Raw genomic sequence first — 17,500 nt, 5'->3', positions numbered from 1 at the left:
TTTTGTAAACGTCAAGTTAAAGAATATTAGTCACACATAATTCCTCAAATAATGAGCCTTTGCAGTCAATAAAAATGTAATTGCAGGTTTGATAAAGCACGTCTTATCTTCAGTTCTCCCTCTGGGTTTCCTGAAGGTGTCAGATGTGTGTTTGTGGTTTAAATCTCCTGCCGTGGTCGTCGAGTGAGGACGTTTGTTCACTATGACCAAAACAAATCCAGAAACTGGATCAGTGGTTAAAGTATAGCAGCGATACAGCTGGAAACAAGGAGGAAGAAGAGAAGAAGAAGCAGAAACAGAAACAAGAGAATCTGCTCAGTATCAGGTTGTTGTTTCACACTGACGGAGCTGGACTGACCCTCTGAAAAAAGATTTCAAACGGGGAACATGGTTGAAAACAAAAAACAAAAAACGCTGCTGTATACAACAACAGATCAATATCCAGCTTGAATCAGCCCAACTACATGCCCACAAATTCTGCCTGAGACGTGGCTGTCGTGACTGATGACCTTTAAGGTTCATGTGGTCTCGATCGCCCAGGTGTGTAGAGCATCAGCAGAATTAGACCGTACCTGTCTGAGCACGCGGCTCATCTCCTCCTGTGATGTCACCGCCTGCTGAGGCTGTTTCCCGGCAGGTTTCAGGCCTCTGATGATCCAGGAGGCAGCCGGGCGTCTGTGACTCACCCAGCTCAGAGCAGCACACGTCACCCGGCTGCTCATATCCCTCCGCCGGCTCCCAGGTTCTGCCCACTTCAAATTAAAAGCCTTCATGCACCCGCAGGCTGGACTCCCCAGTGGTGGGAGAACGAGTTACCAAATGAGTTACCAGACTCCGAAGTGCTGAGTCCCCCTCCATCTTTAAGGAAAAGCGAAACACGCTCCTGTTTAATGAACCACCTCCTCACCTGATGGACTGAAAAGAGAAAATGCACCCTTGACTCTTGCGTTGCCTCGACGCACCTGCAACCTGTCGGACGTGAACGCTGTTCTCTCCTGACGAGATGCTCACTTTAATTCTTTCCTCTTTATTTGGATCCCATCGTCTTCCAGGAAGTGGTCGCTCCTCTTCCTCTTGGGCTCCACGCAAAAAGCAATAATCAAAATCAGCGCTCTATCAATAACACGAAAAGACAGCAACAAGCCAAATGTAAGGAATCAGTAAATAAAATAACTCTACCTCGGGAACAAAAATAGTGACCTACAACGACAACAAAAACAAACTCACATAAAAACGACAATAAAAAGCAAAAAATTCAAACAAAATTGGACTCGGCACCAATTAACAAGTCTTATGCCCACGATAAAAAAACAGTAAAGACTATTTTACCATGACAGGACTGTTATAACAAATAACACTGTGCATGGATATCTGAAGACAGAGTTTTGATTGGCCGGTATCAGGTGTGCTCAGGTGTGCATCGTTTGGATAAAACCTCCAGGAAGGCTGTACGTTTAAATTTCTCTTCAACACGGCGTATGATGATAACAGTACATTTCAACACACCACAGGTTTTTAACAAATCTTGTGCAGTAACACAAGCGCACAGCATGTTGTCTCAAACACACACACACACACACACACACACACACACACACACACACAGACAGGTGTGTTAATGATTTCATGTTACAGAGCGAATAAACTACAGAAATCTGATTTCTTATTTGTATTTATTTTATTTGTATGCATGAAGCTGAGTTTGTTCTGTCCTGCCTGTAACCTTCACCAGAGAGTTGTGCAAGGCTGCAACATACACACACACACACACACACACACACACACATGCACACACTCGCCCTGCCCTCAGTCCAAATGACAGACTTTGTTAACCACAGGGATCTAATTGTAGCACCGCTCCCTGGAGTGTGTGTTTTAGTGTTAGTGTGAGTGTTTGTGTGTTTTAGAGTGTGTGTTTTAGTGTGAGTTTGTATGTGTGTGTGTGTGTGTGTGTGTGTGACATTCTGCTCTCTAATCTGGTGCGTGTTGGCTCGCTGTGTCTCCCCAGAGAGAGAAAAAGAGAGAGGGGGCGACGACAGCACAGCTACCCAGGAATAGCTCCCTCTGGCCTGGGTAGATCTGTCAGGAGGCCTGGGTGGAGCCTGGAGGGGGTGGAGGGCTGGACTGTACTGCCAAAGCTGGATGTACTTATTTATTTATTTATGTAAAAACTCAGATATTCTCCCAGCTTAAAGGTGTAAATTTGAAGCTGTTGCCTGCAGCTGATCACCTCATCAGATTCTACTCTGACATGGGATTCAGGAACAAGGAGATCCTGCTGATTTGAGCCCAGAATCAGCAGATTCTCTTCAGAGTCCAGATGCTGAGGAGGAGATTGGGATTCTGGACTCAAACCAGCAGGATTTCCTTCTGACTGGATCCCACAGAATTTCCAAGATTTTTTTTTCTCATAAATTTACGACTTTAATCTCAGAGAATTTGAGTTTTTCCTTTTTTTTTTTTTTTTTTTTTTTGCATCGATTTCATGTTGCACATTTCTAAATGTGAAGTCCAAAAAACACATTAACCTCCAGAACTCTGTACTGTCTGACCTTGCCGCAGATCAGACACACACACACACACACACACACACACACACACACACACACACACACACACACACACACCTTTTATTATCTCTCTTTGTGTAAGCTACCTCATGTTTTCATAGCTGTGTGTGTGTGTGTGTGTGTGTGTGTGTGTGTGTGTGTGTGTGTGCCAGTGAGGAATAGCCGCTGGCGTCGTTAATCGCAGCAGCACTCCCTTCAGAAGTGTGTTGACTTGTTCTCTGTGGTTATGTAAAGGGTTTAAAACACACACACACACACACACACACACACACACAGCATTAGTCTGTCTCACCTTTCCCCTGGTTTTTCCTCGTCGTGCTCTGTCTTCGTGCGGCAGTCGTGGCCGGAGGCGGCAGATTTTGTCATCCCGCTTTCTGGCACAAATGCTAGAGGTCAAAGGTCAAGGTCACTGTGACCTCCGTGCGCCGACTTTTTTAGTGTTTCTCGTTTTGTTTCTCCGCAAAAAATGAGCGAGCGAGACAGAATCAGGTGAGAGAGAGAGAGAGAAAGAGCAACACAGCACTGTGAACAGAGAGAGAGAGAGAGACAGACAGAGACGCAGCTATGGTCGATCGAGGTAGACAGTGAATGGAGAGAGAGTGAACGTGCTCAAAACAAACCTTTGCAAAGGTTTTGACTCCCAGTAACAACAACAACAACAACAACAACACCAAGATGGTTCAGATAGAAGCACCAAACATTTAGACTGACACACACACACACGCACACACACACACACACACATATACAGGAGTAAAAACAATATAAAAACTATATATAACAATAGAAAACACTGGCTCCGTTTACATGCACACCATATTCTGATTCAGGTCAATATTCTGATTAAGGTAATTTTCAGAATAAGGTGTTTATATGCGCTGCAGCAACTGGAATATTTCCTTTACATGTTACTTGGCATATTCCCGTGTTTTGGCGTATTCCACACTCTTATGTAATGCAACACTCAACCTGCGGGGGGCAGCAGTACGTGTATAGCTGTCTGGTCTGCTGGAAATACAGAAGAAGAAGAAGACGTCGCTATTTCTGTGTTTTCTCCCATCGATATCCTCCATGATATTTTCAGTCTCTGATCATCTGAAGGCAGACTGCAGTCTCCTGGCTCTTGTTGCTGTTCGCCATGTCGTTCTCCCCGCTTGCAGTAACCATAGCAACAAAGACGCACCAGGATTCCTTGCGAATCGAGCATGCACAGATGTAACTGAATATTCCGGTTCGGGGCATTTCTGATTAAGGCGTTTACATGGCACAGTATTGCGGTTGGAACAGGAACATGCCAGGGGTCTGATTCGGACTTCTCTCCAACCGGAATATGACCTTAATCGGGTTTGGTGTGTTTACATGACTCGTGTGCAACTGGAGTATTGAGGATATTCCGGTTAAAACAGGAATATGACGTGCATGTAAACGTGGTCGGTGATAAAATGTAAAATGGGGGAAAATCTTATGTTGTTTTGTTTTTTTTTATTTTGGTTGTGGACTTTTGGGTTTCAGGGTCACAGGAACATAAAAACTCTCTCGTGTTTTCTCTCTGAGTCACACGCAGAACTTCACCAGTTCTCTGTAGGATCTGCTGTTCTCCAGGATTTTTTTTTTTTTTTTTAACATCAGAGTCATTTAAAGCATCCACATCATTTCGCCGCTCATCGTCCACATGGCAGCGAGAAAGGGGGCGGAGCCAGAATTAACTCACTCAGGCGGAAAAATGACGTCGTCGAGAGGAGAATTGCCTGTTTTACTGTTACACTCAAACGCATCACTCATACCGTCCCCTCCGTTTGGAGTCAAAATGACAGGAAATGGTTTTAAATTGAGTCTTTAAGCCTGCAGCTTCGTACATCTGCAGGAAAACAAAGAACCGGCTAATTGGTTTTATTGTGAAATCCCATCCATGCAAATCAACAACAAATGCAGTCAGCTGTTGGTCGGGCTGAGGATGGAAATCTGCTCAGAGGTTTTCTCAGAGCTCGTGCCGGCGTACAGACTGACTGAGTCGTGGAAACAAAGCCTCCTGAGTCCAAGTTAAAAAAAAAAAAAAAAAAAACAAAGAAAAAGAAAAACATCTTTATTCCTCCGGGGAAAGCTCCCTCAGCTGCCTGATGTTTTTCCTGCCGCGTCCTGAGACAGATTTAGCTCTGAATCATCCTCCAGACTCAGGAAAAACCTGCTCGCACCTCCCAGCTGAGGCTCCGGCTCCTCCGCCTCCTCCGCCTCCTCCGCCTCCTCCGACTCCTCCGCCTCCTCCGACTCCTCCGCCTCCTCCGGCCTCCGTGTGTCCGCTATCGCCTTTTAAAGAGTCAAATTATTCAAATTTCAGGCGTTTACAAAGAGCTGTAATGTCCTCAGTGCGGTGGTCAGCAGTGTGTTCTCCTCTGTGCAGCATCAGGCTCCTTAAAGGACCATTCCACTCATTTTGAATGTTTGGCCCATTTATTACAATTCCTCCACATTTTCCACGTCAACAAACCGTAACACAGAATCAGACTGTGAGTTTGTGGTTGAAGCAGCCGCCTTATAATGTTCTGCTTGTGCGGCGAACAAAGTCCTCAACATTCAGAAACCACACAGCTGATAATTGGCTGTGGAAAGCAAAACGTTTCCCCGCTTAGGGACTATTTTCCCTGGAGGAGGAGGAGGAGGGAGCGTTTCAGTTTGAAAAAGTCCTGAAAACACAACAGTGCTGCTGCTTTTAGGAAAACTCATGTGGAGGACTTTATTCCTCTGATGGAAAACTGGAGTGAAGAAAGTGTGAAGGCTCTGAAAGTTCATGTTCATATCGTAGTGGAATGAATGGAAACCAGCGGCTGGAGGAAAGGGAGGAGGAGTGATGTGGCAGCTGTGAAATCCCACTGCTCGCTCTGGGAGGAGATCAGAGGAGCGTGCTCTCTGCCCTCCTCGGTGTCTTTCTGCTCATTTTCAGCTCCACTTCCTGGTTTTTTTATTCTTTGAGTTCATCCTGAAATCGCCGCCAAGTTTCTTTATAACGAAGTCGTAACTCAGATTTCTCTCTGGAAGCTGCTCGGGGCTCCAGGTTCAGGGGAAATATTTCTACCATCTGGTTTTGTGGCTGCTGTGACCTTTGACCCCCTCGCTGCTGGCTGCTGGGTGAAACATGTGAACAGCAGCCAGTGCAGTGCAGTGCAGGCTGCTGTCCACCAGGGGGCGGCAGGACATGACAGTTATCACCTACAGCTCAGATTTCAGAAGCTTTATAGACACACACACGCACACACACACACACACACACACACACACACACACACACACATACATAACACACATACTTTTGAGAGTATTTTGTTTTTTATTGCTCTTCTAGGACATGCAAAAAAAATTCTTGTGTTATTTGTATTGATCCATTTTAGTTATTTTGTTGTTTGTTGTTTTTATTTTTTCTACAATGTAACAAACAGTGTGATGTAACGGAACGTCCTCCTCCTCTCTCTTTCTCTCTCTCTCTCTCTCTCTCTCTTTTGCCTCTCCTCCTTTTCTTCCAATGTCTCTCGCCCTCCTCCTCCCTCTTTCTGAATGTTTCTCCTCTCCTCACCTCCTCTCCTCATCTCCTTGCCCCCTCGTCACCTGCTTGCCTCCTCTCCTCGTCTCTTCTCTCCTCGTCTCCTCCTCTCTTTGTCTCTTCGCCTGGTCTTCTCGTCTCCTCTCCTTGCCTCCTTGTCTTCTCTCCTTGCCTCCTCTCTTTGTCTCTTCTCCTCTTCTCCTCATCTCCTTGTTTCATGGTCTCCTTGTCTCCTCATCTCCTCTCCTTACCTCCTCCTCCACTCGTCTTGTCATCTGCTCCTCTTGTGTCCTTGTCTCCTCATCTCCTCTCCTTGCCTCTCCTCCTTGCCTCCTTGTCTCCTCTCCTTGTCTCCTCTGCTCACCTCCTCTCCTTGCCTCCTCCTCTCCTTGTCTCCCCTCCTTGCCTCTTTGTCTCCTCTCCTCTCCTCTTCTCCTTGCCTCCTCTCCTCGCCTCCTCCTCTCCTTGTCTCCTCTCCTTGCCTCCTTGTCTCCTCTCCTTGCCTCCTCTCTTTGTCTCTTCTCCTCATCTCCTTGTTTCATGGTCTCCTTGTCTCCTCATCTCCTCTCCTTACCTCCTCCTCCACTCGTCTTCTCGTCTGCTCCCCTTGTGTCCTTGTCTCCTCATCTCCTCTCCTTGCCTCTCCTTCTTGCCTCCTTGCCACCTTGTCTCCTCGTCTCCTCTCCCTGCCTCCTCTGCTCACCTCCTCTCCTTGCCTCCTCCTCTCCTTGTCTCCCCTCCTTGCCTCTTTGTCTCCTCTCCTCTCCTCTTCTCCTTGTCTCCTCTCCTTGCCTCCTCCCCCCTCAGATGGAGCAGGTGTCAGACGAGGAGGTGGAGGTGAGGGAGGAGGAGGAGGAGGAAGAGGAGGACAGCGATAAGGAGGACCAGGACCTGGACAAGATGTTTGGAGCCTGGCTGGGCGAGCTGGACAAGCTCACACAGGTACACGCACACACACACACACACACACACACACACACACACACACACACACTCACACACGCACATACACACATGCACATACACACTCACACTAATCTGAAATAGTTCACCAAGTTCACTCAAGACCAAATCTGAACCTTCCAGGAATTTACTTTTAATTTAATCCTAATCCTGAACTGAGATTCTCAACTCTGACCTCCAAACTCCAGACCTCAACTCTAGCATAATCCTAATCCTAATTCCAATTTGAACTATGAATTTTCACTCTGTGGGGCAGCAAAATGTCAACAGCAGGACACAGAAACACACACACACACTTTTTTTTTTTTCCAGATTTGTATATCTTTTGTAGCGGTCTTTATTCTCTAATTTAATTGTATTGCACATTGTTTCTGTGTGTGTGTGTGTGTGTGTGTGTGTGTGTGTGTGTGTGTGTGTTGTTGTTGTTGTTGTTGTTGTTGTTGTTGTTACTAGATTGACACTGTAATTTATGGTTTTGTATTGATCTCTTCTGAAGCGATCACAGTTTGTGTGTATCTTCTACACGGTGGCGCCCCCTGCTGCTCAGAGCTCTGACTGCACTGATAATCCCATCAGTCTTCAACCACTGAACGTTAAGACAAAACATTTTGCAACAGAGTTTTATTATTTATTTATTCTTCTTCTTCAACACCAGCTCTCTCAGTGTCTACAAAACCTAAATGTTTACTCTTTAGAGTTTTTTTTCCTTGTTTCAGTGACGGAGGAACACAGGGAGGAAAATGAACAGAGTCAATAAGAACTGCAGAATAATTATAATGATCAAGCTTTTGTCCACAGGGGGCGCTGCTCTGTTCAAACTGATTCCCATAAGAATCAAAAGAGTTCCAATGTAACAGTGAACTGTACCTTACACAGTAATACTGTCTCACTCTCTGTCTCTCTGTTTCTGTCTGTCTCTCTCTCCCTGTCTCCCTGTCTGTCTCTCTCTCTCTCTCTCTCTCTCTCTCTCTCTCTCTCTCTCTCTCTCTCTCTCCCCCTCTGTCTGTCTCTTTCTCTCTCCCTGTCTCCCTGTCTGTCTGTCTCTCTCTCTCCCTGTCTCTCTCTCTCTGTGTGCCTGTCTGTCTGCAGAGTCTGGATGACGGTCGCCCTGAGCAGCCTCAGGCTCCTCGGCAGCAGAAAGCTCCTCTCAGGCAGGAGACCAACATGGCCAACTTCTCCTACAGATTCTCCATCTACAACATCAACGGTCCGAAGCACACACACACACACACACACACACACACACACACACACGCAAAAGGCTTTTTTTAAATTGATGTGAAAAGAAAAAGCTTGTATTACCATTAAAGCTAATTAGTAGCGTATTACATGCATACAATATAACATTATTGTTGTTTTACAATGTTTATGCATTTTTGCAAAATTTAAAGGAATATTCCAACATTCTGGACCAAGTCCCCCTTTCCTGACCTCCCCTGACGGAGGAGGTTTGACGGAGCCAGGCTAACGACTCCCATAGACTTTAAGTGTTTATGCTAAGCTAACAGGAAATGCTACCCATAGGAGCTGAAACCCTGGACGTCCAGAGGTGGACATGGTGTCCAACATCTGGTCTCCGTCTCACCTAGAGTACAGATCAGGCCGTGTATTTTTGTCCAAACCCAACTTGAGCCACAGATTCTGCTCGTCCTCCATCTCCAAGTCACATTTACTATCTGAAACAGGCTGCGTGGTGCCTTCAGTGTCGTCACGTAAACTCCAGCACTGTACAGGACGCTGCCCAGAACAGACAGCAGGTCCATCATTTTTATTTATTTCACACGCAAGTTTCACTAAAACAGCACCAACATGACCAAACCCGACCGGAAGCCAAACAAGATTTCTACATTTTTGTCCAAACCCGGGCAAGCAGGTCCCGACGCGCTCAGGTCCCTCGGGTCGGGGATCCAAACTCAGATGAGTCCGAAAACTGGGATTTTGTCCAAAATGTCACAGTTTTCCTATAAAATGGTTAATGGATAAAAATTATCAAAAATACTTATAAATGCAGTGAAAAATACTGTCTGTCTCTTCCCTGTCTCACATCAGAGGCCTTGAATCAGGGTGAGAACGTGGATCTGGATGCTCTGATGGCTGATCTTTGCTCCATCGAGCAGGAGCTCAGCACCATCAGTAAGCCCGGCGGCGGCGGCGGTGGGATGGCCCGCCTCGGCCTGACCGACACCAAGGTGCTCACACACGTTTATCAACCACATTTGTATGATTTATGTACTGAGTTCCACCTGTTCAACCCAATCTGTCATCTTTTATTACTTATTTTTTCAGAGTGGGTGTCACTTTTTTTTTTTTTAATTTTCAGGAATATTTTCGTTGCTTAAGTTCAGATCATTTCCTTGATTGTTTTTGTTTTTTATTTCACTTTTTTTTGATAATTTTTTGATCATTTTCTTGTAATTTGTTTTTGCTAATTTTCTTACAAATTTCAGGGTCATTTCTTGCTAATTTTCTCATTTTTCCCCACGTCTCTGACAGAAACCAGGTCACTTTGCTCAGCTTTTAAAGGGTTAAATGCTGCGTTCAGATGTGAGTGGTGGCTCCAGGTGTTCAGGGTTTACCTGTCTGTGTGTTTCAGGTGCGTCAGAAGCCCCCGGCGGGCCGCAGCAGCAGGCAGCAGCCAGCAGGGGGCGGCGGCGCTGCGGGTGGTGGTGCCGGTGGCGGTGGCAGCAGCGGGGCGAGCAGCAGCAGCAGCAGCACTCGGGCGTCGCCGGCCGGCACCATCAGAGCTGCCGCCGGGCATCATGGGAGACCGGCACTGGCGTCCAACTTCAGCCTGGATGACATCACCGCCCAGCTGGAGAAGGTACATACAGAAGGAAATAAATTAAATGAATGTTTCACTCAGACATTACACCTGTTGTGTCAGTCACCTGAGCTCCTTTGGACAAACGTTTCCCTCTCAGGCGTCTCTCAGCATGGACGAAGCCGCCCGCCAGAGCTCCTCCCACTCTCTGAGCTCCGCCTCCTCCTCGTCGTACACGTCGGCCACCATGCGACGCCCCGCCTCCTCTCACCGCCAGCACCGCCGCACAGGCTCGGTCGGCACCGTCAGCGAACATGAGGTGAATGAAGCCGCCATGAGAATAAAGACGATGCTGGCCGTTTTTATTTTTATTAACATCTCTCATTTCCTCTTCCTGTCCCTCTTCTTGTTGCTCTTCTTGTTGCTTTTCCTGTTCCTCTTCCTGTTGCTCTTCCTGTTCCTCTTCCTGTTCCTCTTCCTGCTGCTCTTCTTGTTGCTCTTCCTGCTGCTCTTCTTGTTGCTCTTCCTGCTGCTCTTCCTGTTGCTCTTCCTGTTCCTCTTCCTGTTCCTCTTCCTGTTCCTCTTCTTGTTGCTCTTCTTGTTCCTCTTCCTGTTCCTCTTCCTGTTGCTCTTCCTGTTCCTCTTCCTGTTGCTCTTCCTTTTGCTCCTCTTGTTCCTCTTCCTGTTGCTCCTCCTGTTCCTCTTCCTGTTCCTCTTCCTGTTCATCTTCCTGTTCCTCTTCCTGTTCCTCTTCCTGTTCCTCTTCCTGTTGCTCTTCCCGTTGCTTCTCCTGTTCCTCTTCCTGTTGCTCTTCCTTTTGTTCTTCTTGTTCCTCTTCCCGTTGCTCCTCCTGTTCCTCTTCCTGTTGCTCTTCTTGTTCCTCTTCCTGTTGCTCCTCCTGTTGCTCTTCCTGTTCCTCTTCCTGTTCCTCTTCCTGTTGCTCTTCCTGTTGCTCTTCCTGTTCCTCTTCCTGTTTCTCTTCCCGTTGTTCCTCCTGTTCCTCTTCCTGTTGCTCTTCCTTTTGCTCTTCCTGTTGCTCTTCCCTATGCTCTTCCTGTTGCTCTTCAGGCGCGTTCCATCGTCCACTCTGCGCGCTCCTCCGTCACCTCGGCGTCCGGCGTCTCCGTGAACTCCGCCTCCTCCATGGACTCGCTGGACAGCGTCCTGCGCTCCGCCGAGTCTGACGGCCTGCAGCCCTCGGCCACACCCCCTCCCGAGGCAGCCAATGCCGGGCCGCCGAACTCCGAGGTACACGCCCACTTTTGTGTGTGTGTGTTTGTCTGACCCTCGACTCACTTCCTCTAGAAACGTTCAGGAAGGAAATGACACAGATCAAATACAACCAATCACATTCCAGATCCAGATGCAGCTTTTTGTCAGACTAGAGACTTTCCTTTGCAGCCGCCTGGAGCCACGCTGGAGGAGTGTGTGTGTGTGTGTGTGTGTGTGTGTGTGTGTGTGTGTGAACAGTGTGATCAGGTAGATTAGTAGCTGTGACTCAGTAAAATGTCTCAGCTCAGCTAACCTGAACACACTGTCAGCTCGCTAACTAGCCAGCAGGCTAACCATACTACTGTTAACATGCTAATGTTAACAGTAGTAGCTGCTAGCAGCGTTAGCTTGTGTGCTAATCCCTTGGGTTAGGGTTAGGATTAGGATTAGGTCCTGGCTGTGATGTGAGTCCAGCTTCCAAAATAAGTAAATAACTCAGAAACCCACACCTACAAAGGCAATCATGACAATAAACAACAAGAACAAGTGAATGGATAAATACAAACACTGTGTTGTGGCTCGGCCGCTAACGAGGAGATTTCAGCTCCATGTGACTCACATCACATCCAGGGAGCTGCTGCTGCTAGCTAACATAGCTAGCAGCAGCTAGTGTTAGCATGTTAACAGTGACATGGTTAGCATGTTAACAGTGACACGATTAGCATGTTAACAGTGACATGGTTAGCATGTTAACAGTGACACGATTAGCATGTTAACAGTGACATGGTTAGCATGTTAACAGCGACACATTAGCATGTTAACAGTGACACGATTAGCATGTTAACAGTGACATGGTTAGCATGTTAACAGTGACATGAAACCAAAGGTTTCAGCTAGCAACAGGACAGTGATGGTTAGCAGAGCAGATGCTAAAGTTAGCTAGCTAGCTAACCAGGTCAGTGATGAAATGAGAAACAAACCAGCAAATCAACCAGCTGCTCACAGAGCTGAAGTCCTCCAACATGGCCGCCAGAGGGGGTGGGGTCACAGGGGTCACATGACCTGAAAAATCTCCATGACTCTCACTTTACTGACAGGAAGTTTCCTGTTAGCGATCCAGGCTGACCTCACACACCTGGGATTAATGTTCACTTTGAGCAGATTATCAACAGATTATGAGATTCACAGGGAAGGAGTTCAGAATTTCAAACACACCGCAATAGAATAGAACAGAACAGAATAAACTAAAAATTCTAATTCAGTGAATGAAGCTGAAAAAAAAAAGTAAGTGTTCGTAGTGATGCTGGGCTCTGGTCAGCTGACGTGTCTTCAGGGTCGTGATGCTGCCAGTTTCTGCTGCCTCAGGCGTCTTTTCTGAGTAACAAAGAAGGAAAGAACGACAGAAAGAAACAAAGAAATGCTCCATTTTCCTCAGCCTGAGAGAGACGCTCGGTCCTGAGTCACTGGTGGCCCTCAGGGGCCCTCAGGAGCCCTCAGGGGCCACAGGTCCGGCTCATGCGGACCCTCTGACAGCTCGACCTGCAAAGTGTGAGGCTGAAATACAAGAAAAAACCTCCTGACTCACAGGGTCAGGCTTCTGTCCCTTTATTTAGAATTTCTCTGACAATTTGTGGACGTTATGTGTGTTTTTTGCCCGTCGAGCTGCTTTTCATCTCCACAGCCTCGTCCGTGGAGTTAAACTGGGAACAGAGAAGAAATTAGGTCACCAGTTCACCACCGTGGAAACGGAGATACAGAGGAAAAGATGGAGGACAGGCATGAATGAATAAAATTTGAATAATTAGACAAGAGATAGCAGAGAGAGTGAGTCAGCGAAGAGCGACAGACAAAAAAAGAACAAGCGAGGAAGGAGGGACATCGGGAGAGTAAAGGAGAGAGAGAGAGACAGAGAGAGAGAGAGAGGCAAATGGCAAAATAACCTCCTTCATACTCATCCTCAGATCTTGTGTTTTTTTTCCTTCCAACAAGGTTAAAATAATCTGCCTGTGGGATGAGATAATCCCACTTGTGTGTTTCTACGCTGGGATTTTTTTACCCTGATGGAAGAAAAAACAAGATTTGAACAACGACGATGAGACTCAACGCTCACAGGGAGAGGATTTTTATTTTTCTCGATGTAGTGAAGCGACTCGGCCTGGAGCGTTGTTCCCACGAATCCAGCTCATTAGACACTGCTGTCGCTCTCTCTCTCTCTCTCTCTCTTGCTCTCTCTCTCTCTCTCTCTCTCTCTGTCTCTCTCGGATGGAACGACAGAAGAGAGGAATAGATAAATTTGGCTGATCAGGGACTCAACACAAAATCATGGCAGGAGGGCTACTGGTTGCTGGTTTGAATCCCTGGAATGACAAACTGTGCCCTTGAGAAGCTGCCTTTGAGCCAGGCAGCGGCAGACTGTTTGAGCCGGTTGGTGTGAATGTGAAGGAAGCGGCTTCAGCACACAGGTTTAGTAATCAGGAGACAGTGTTTGTCAGGTCAAATAAAATAAATACATAAATAAATAATTGAATAATTAAATATATAAGTAAATACCTAATTAAATCAATAAATTAGGTATATTGTTAATTTAAGGGTAGACTTTAACTTGTAGGCTGTGGTTGAGTCGACTTAAAATGAAATAAGTTTTGTTGATTTGTGGATATAAAAATAGGTAATAGAGTTCTTCAGTCTATATTGTAGAGGTAATACAGGAAGCAGACGGGGCTCTGTCAGCTACGAACAGGCAGTAACAGGCTCAAACAGCCGCCTTATAATGTTCTGCTCATTTTCCTCATGAACAAAAAAGAAAACACAGCATCTTCCACACTAAGATGAAGCCTCAGTGCTGTACTGCAGACTCTGGTGTACCACAAGGCTCTGTTCTGGGCCCAGTAATGTTTCCTACAGACCTGCTGAAACACAGGGAAATCATTTGTAATGTTACCACTGATCTATAACACACTCTGCATGGATAATATAATAAGAGACTGGCCATTAAAGGACCATTCCACTGATTTTTAATGTTTGGTCCATTTTGTACAATTCCCCCCTGCATTTTCCATCCCAACAAACCCTTTATCGAATCCTGCAGGGGGATTAAAGATTTCACAACATAGAATCAAAATGTTAATGAATGGATACCAGCGGCTGGAGGAAAGGGAGGAGGAGTGATGTGGCAGCTCTAAAATCCCACTGCTCGCTTTGGGAGGAGATCAGAGGAACATTCTGGAGAGGAAACTCTCAACATGCAGAGGAACTGGGACGGAGCTTTAACTGGTTCAGTTTAGTCCTGGTTTGAGTCCTGTTAATGTTGTTGTAGCTTCTGGCCACCAGTAGGGGTCACTGGTGATTAAACAGCTCTACAAGTGTCTAAAGCCCCTGACACACACACACACACACACCTATAGCCTTTCATATACAAACTCAAAGCAGTTCTTTAGCCTTGCATCACACACACACACACACACACACACACACACACACACACACACACACACACACACACACACATACAAACACACAAACACATTTAATATGGTTAGTCAGATCTTGTCCAAAGGGAAAACCTGACTTTAATCGTGTGTGTGTGTGTGTGTGTGTGTGTGTGTGTGTGTTTGTGTGTGTGTGTGTGCATATCTTTGACCTGAATATTATTTTTAATCTGTGGTTAGGAGCGACAAACTAATGCTTTCTATAAAATGGTTTCCGGTTATTGGGACACACACGCATGCACGCACACACACACACACACACACACACACACACACACACACACACACACACACACACAGGGGAGAGATCAAAAGAGGAAAGAAAGCCATGTTTGTTGAGGAAAATGTTCCCAGTGTGTGAAGTAAATATATAAAATAAATACAACAACAACAATAATAATAAAATCATCCTCATTTGGGCAACAAGAAAATATTTTGAAGGTTTTTTTAATATATATATATATATATATATAAAATATTTCTGACAGGAATCATATTGTAATGGTGTGTTGAGGCAGTGGAAACAATGAGATTTTCCGTGACATAAAAGAGTTTTATTTCTTCAGAGCAGAAACACACAGCAGCTCCATGTGACTGACAGTATGTGGGTTAATGTAATGCTCACTGTGCTGCAGCTCCGACCTGTGTGTGTATGTGTGGGTCTGTGTGTGTGTGTGTGTGTGGGTCTGTGTGTGTGTGTGTGTGTGTGTGTGTGTTTGTGTGTGCGTGTGTGTGTTTTGGAGTGCAGGCTGTCAGCATAGATGAATAATTAAATAAATGATTTTGTAAATAAATAATTTAGTAAAATCTGTCTGGTGTCCTGCTGGTCTGCAGTGTGTGTGTGTGTGTGTGTGTGTGTGTGTGTGTGTGTGTGTGCACGTCTAGCCCTCCAGACTCGCACCATTAAAGCCTGCAGTGCTTGTGACTGTACACTTGTTGTATTTGAATTATTTAACCTTTATTTCTCTGGAGGGCCGACCAGACTAAAGGGACAGTCCACCCAAAACCCAGGGACAGGCTTAACAGACAAAGCTCTTTTAACGGGGGACCAGCGTCTGAGGTTACATTCCTGTACTCAGTGCCTTGCTCAAGAGCAGCTGGTTTGATCTGGTTAAAACAAATCATGTAATAATGTAATAATAAATCATGCTGTGTTGTGTCTAACGTGATTTTCTCCGCAGCTCAGCGTCCGTCTCCAAACCGTCTTTTCTTTTTGACATCTGTTCTTGTGTTTGACTCTGATTTGTGATGATGCACCGCCTCGCTGGCAGCAGTGTGATTCTTACAGCTCATATTTGGCTGATAATGGATTTGGCTTTTTTCTCAAGTTGTGTCCCTAAATCCAGCCGTCCGTTTAGCATCACAGTAAAACTATCAGTCTTTTTTAAGGGATGGCAAAAACAGATAAAACGCTTTTCTTCGCTAATGTCTTCGCTTCCTGATCTTCAGTAAACGCGCTGGTTTGAATCAGATTCTCAGTTTCAGTGATGACAATAAAAAAAAAAAAATCATTTTATTGAGAAACTACATGCTTTAGTTTACCATCCCTTTAAAAAAGACATGACACAGTAGTACAGGTTTGACTGCAGCTCCTACAGTGCTGCACATTTTGAATATAAACATATCGTACTGATGTAAAATAAATAAATAAACAAACAAACAAACAAATAAAAACACCCTTCCCCGCGGTGCATCTCTGGTTTCCTGCAGCTCTCAGGGGACCTGAAGGGACCTCGTGTGTTCAGGAGCCAGCCTCATGGTGTTGTTGTTGACTCTGCTGATGTTGTTGTTGTTGTTGTTGTTGACTCTGCTCTGACGCTCGGCCTCACAGCCACAGCTTTCTGCTCACCTGCCACGCTGAGCCAATCAGACGCCACCCTCGCTCACCTGGACTCTCTCTCTCTCTCTCTCTCTCTCCCTCTCTCTCTCTGAAGCACTCGTACCTGGACAGGGAAACTTCTCTGATTCTCAGAAACATTGCAGGGAAACCTTCGCACCTGCTGACCAAGGTGACGCCCCTCCTCCTCCTCCCTCCTCCCTCTTCTCCTCCTCCTCCCCCTCCCTCTACTCCTCCTCGTCCTCGTCATCCTCCCCTTCCCTCTCCTCTTCCTCCTCCTCTTCCTCCTCCTCCTCTTCCTCTGTGCTGCATGTTGATGAAGGAACGAACAGAGATGCTGCATGATGCTGCTTGCTCGCCCCTCCCCCTCCCTCTCTCTCTCTCTCTCTCTCTCTCTCTTTCTCTCTCCCTCCCTCTCTCTCTCTCCCTCAGTGTCTGTGTGTGTGTGCGTGTGTGTTCAGGCTTCACACACTTCAAACGTCCTGGGATGGGGAGTACGTGCAGTTACACCAAAAAAAAGTGAAACTGTAAATCATTATTGAAGTTTTTTGGGGAAGAAAAATCCAGATATTTTTACTTATGATGTCAAGTTTGTCATTATTTTTTTCAATCACTCAGTCACTTTATGCAGTAGCCTAATAAACTGGTGAACCTGAACAGGAAAATGAGTGTGTGAAGCCTGAGCTCCTCATTTGTTTCTTTATTTATTCATCATTCGATCGATCAGGATGTTGATTAGAATCATCAGCTGTTTTTTTGAAAGATGGCATCGCTGTTGGTTCACACGTCTCCTGCATTTCATCACCAAACCGCGTCCGGGTTATGTAATAATCCAGCCGAGCATGAACCGAATCACCAGTGACTAAGTGCTTATGTAATGTACAAATACAGAAAGTGAACAACATAAAAACAGAGTCAAAATACAGAATCAGAGCCAGAGACTTGCAGAGAACAAAAGAAGCAAACAAACAAAAAAAAAAAAACGTTAAACAGAACCAAGAACATAGAAAATGAAAATCAGCAGGAAATGAAGCCAAACTTATGTTTTTACAAAGAGATGAAACAGTGTGGTGTGTCTGCAGCGACCCGGCGTGCACGCAGATTAAAGAAAACTTTACTGAAACGTAACGAGACAGA

The 17,500-nt window shown here is 45.8% G+C and overlaps 1 protein-coding gene across 2 annotated transcripts in view; it reads left to right on the top strand.

The window, feature by feature from the left end:
• raph1a (Ras association (RalGDS/AF-6) and pleckstrin homology domains 1a) overlaps window positions 1–17,500 on the top strand; it is a 78,195-nt gene that overhangs the window by 34,376 nt on the left and 26,319 nt on the right. The window contains exons 3-9 of one of the 2 annotated variants that reach the window (XM_030080036.1): window positions 6,910–7,044; window positions 8,155–8,272; window positions 9,115–9,254; window positions 9,659–9,886; window positions 9,987–10,145; window positions 10,895–11,074; window positions 16,461–16,535. In XM_030080036.1, coding sequence (XP_029935896.1) covers window positions 6,910–7,044; window positions 8,155–8,272; window positions 9,115–9,254; window positions 9,659–9,886; window positions 9,987–10,145; window positions 10,895–11,074; window positions 16,461–16,535 — 1,035 coding nt within the window. The remainder of the gene's footprint in view (window positions 1–6,909; window positions 7,045–8,154; window positions 8,273–9,114; window positions 9,255–9,658; window positions 9,887–9,986; window positions 10,146–10,894; window positions 11,075–16,460; window positions 16,536–17,500) is intronic. The other variant, XM_030080037.1, reaches the window with a different exon arrangement.

The sequence above is a fragment of the Myripristis murdjan genome, chromosome 21, assembly GCF_902150065.1.
Source record: "Myripristis murdjan chromosome 21, fMyrMur1.1, whole genome shotgun sequence".
NCBI classification, from domain to species: Eukaryota; Metazoa; Chordata; class Actinopteri; order Holocentriformes; family Holocentridae; genus Myripristis; species Myripristis murdjan.
This window is presented reverse-complemented; position numbering and strand designations above follow the sequence as displayed.